This window comes from Bison bison, unplaced genomic scaffold (assembly GCF_000754665.1).
Source record: "Bison bison bison isolate TAMUID 2011002044 unplaced genomic scaffold, Bison_UMD1.0 scf7180017851881, whole genome shotgun sequence".
Lineage (NCBI taxonomy): Eukaryota > Metazoa > Chordata > Mammalia > Artiodactyla > Bovidae > Bison > Bison bison.
The window spans coordinates 12,008-13,223 of record NW_011482454.1 but is presented as its reverse complement, the minus strand read 5'-3'; the positions used below and the strand labels follow the sequence as shown (position 1 = coordinate 13,223).

At 48.6% G+C, this 1,216-nt stretch overlaps 1 protein-coding gene across 1 annotated transcript in view; it reads left to right on the top strand.

Annotated features, from left to right (window-relative positions):
• Positions 1–336: 336 nt before the first annotated feature.
• GPM6B (glycoprotein M6B) overlaps positions 337–1,216 on the top strand; it is a gene marked incomplete at its 5' end in the record, with an annotated part of 8,611 nt that continues 7,731 nt past the window's right edge. The window contains one exon of the mRNA XM_010851718.1: positions 337–508. Within this exon, the coding sequence (XP_010850020.1) occupies positions 337–508 (172 nt within the window). The remainder of the gene's footprint in view (positions 509–1,216) is intronic.

Genomic DNA, 1,216 nt, shown 5'->3' with positions numbered 1-1,216 from the left:
CCATCTATTATATAAAATAAAGGGAATTTAGTACAGAGTGCTAATGCAGTGGCCTGTGAGAGCATCCACACACCTTGGTAAGTGTGGAACTGATATTTACAAGGCACGGCTGAAGGAGGCCCTGCCCCAGCTAGCTCAGTGACCTTGGACAAGGGACAGCCTGCCTTGGCCACTCACGTCCTTACTAAATAGGGAACTGCAAAGTTCCAAAACTTCCCTTGTATCTGCTATGGTCCAGTGACTGCATCCAGCAAGTTCAGTATTAGGAGAAATATATTATTCTTCCTCCCAGGGATTGCACTGGTTGGTGAAGATTCTTTCTCCTTCTTGTCCTAGTTCGTCTTCCTCACCTATGTGTTGGGAGTGGCCTGGCTGGGTGTGTTTGGTTTCTCGGCAGTGCCAGTGTTTATGTTCTACAACATATGGTCCACCTGTGAAGTCATCAAGTCCCCCCAAACCAACGGGACAGCAGGAGTGGAGCAGATCTGTGTGGACATCCGGCAATATGGTACTTCCTGCGCAGTCCCATAATCTGTTTGTGTTCTATCTGCATATGCAGGTCTAAATTATTATAGGGTCATAATAATAATAATTCTAATAATCATTAGGATGGAGAAGAGCAGAAGAAAGCAGAGAAGACTGAAGAAATGAGACTCTGGACATCAGGGGATGAGACCCTAGAGACTCAGGAGAGGAACTCGGGAGACTTGGGAGACGAGACCCAAGACTGGAGACTTTGGAGATCTGGATAGGAGACTCAGGAGAGGAGACACTGGACAGTAGACTCAGGAGAGGAGACTTAGGAGACTAAGGAGATGAGATGAGACTTAGGCTACTCAGGACAGGACAGTTAGGAGACTTGGGAGACAACACAGTGGAGACTCAGGAGATGAGACTCTGGAGACGAGACCCTGGATAGCAGACTCAGGAGCAGAGTCAGGAGACTCAGGAGACAAGACCTCGGAGTCTTAGGAGAAGAGACACTAGAGACTCAGGAGATGAGATCCTGGAGAGCAGACTCAGGAGAGGAGACTGAGAGGAGATGAGAGTTAGGAGACTGAGAGGAGATGAGAGTTAGGAGACTCAGGAGATGAGACCCGAGTGATTCAGGACATGAGAGCCCAGGGTCTCAGGACAGGAGACTGTGAAGAGGAGACTCATGAGAGGAGATTTAGGCTACTCATGAGCAGAGAGACAGGAGACTCAGGAGAGGAGA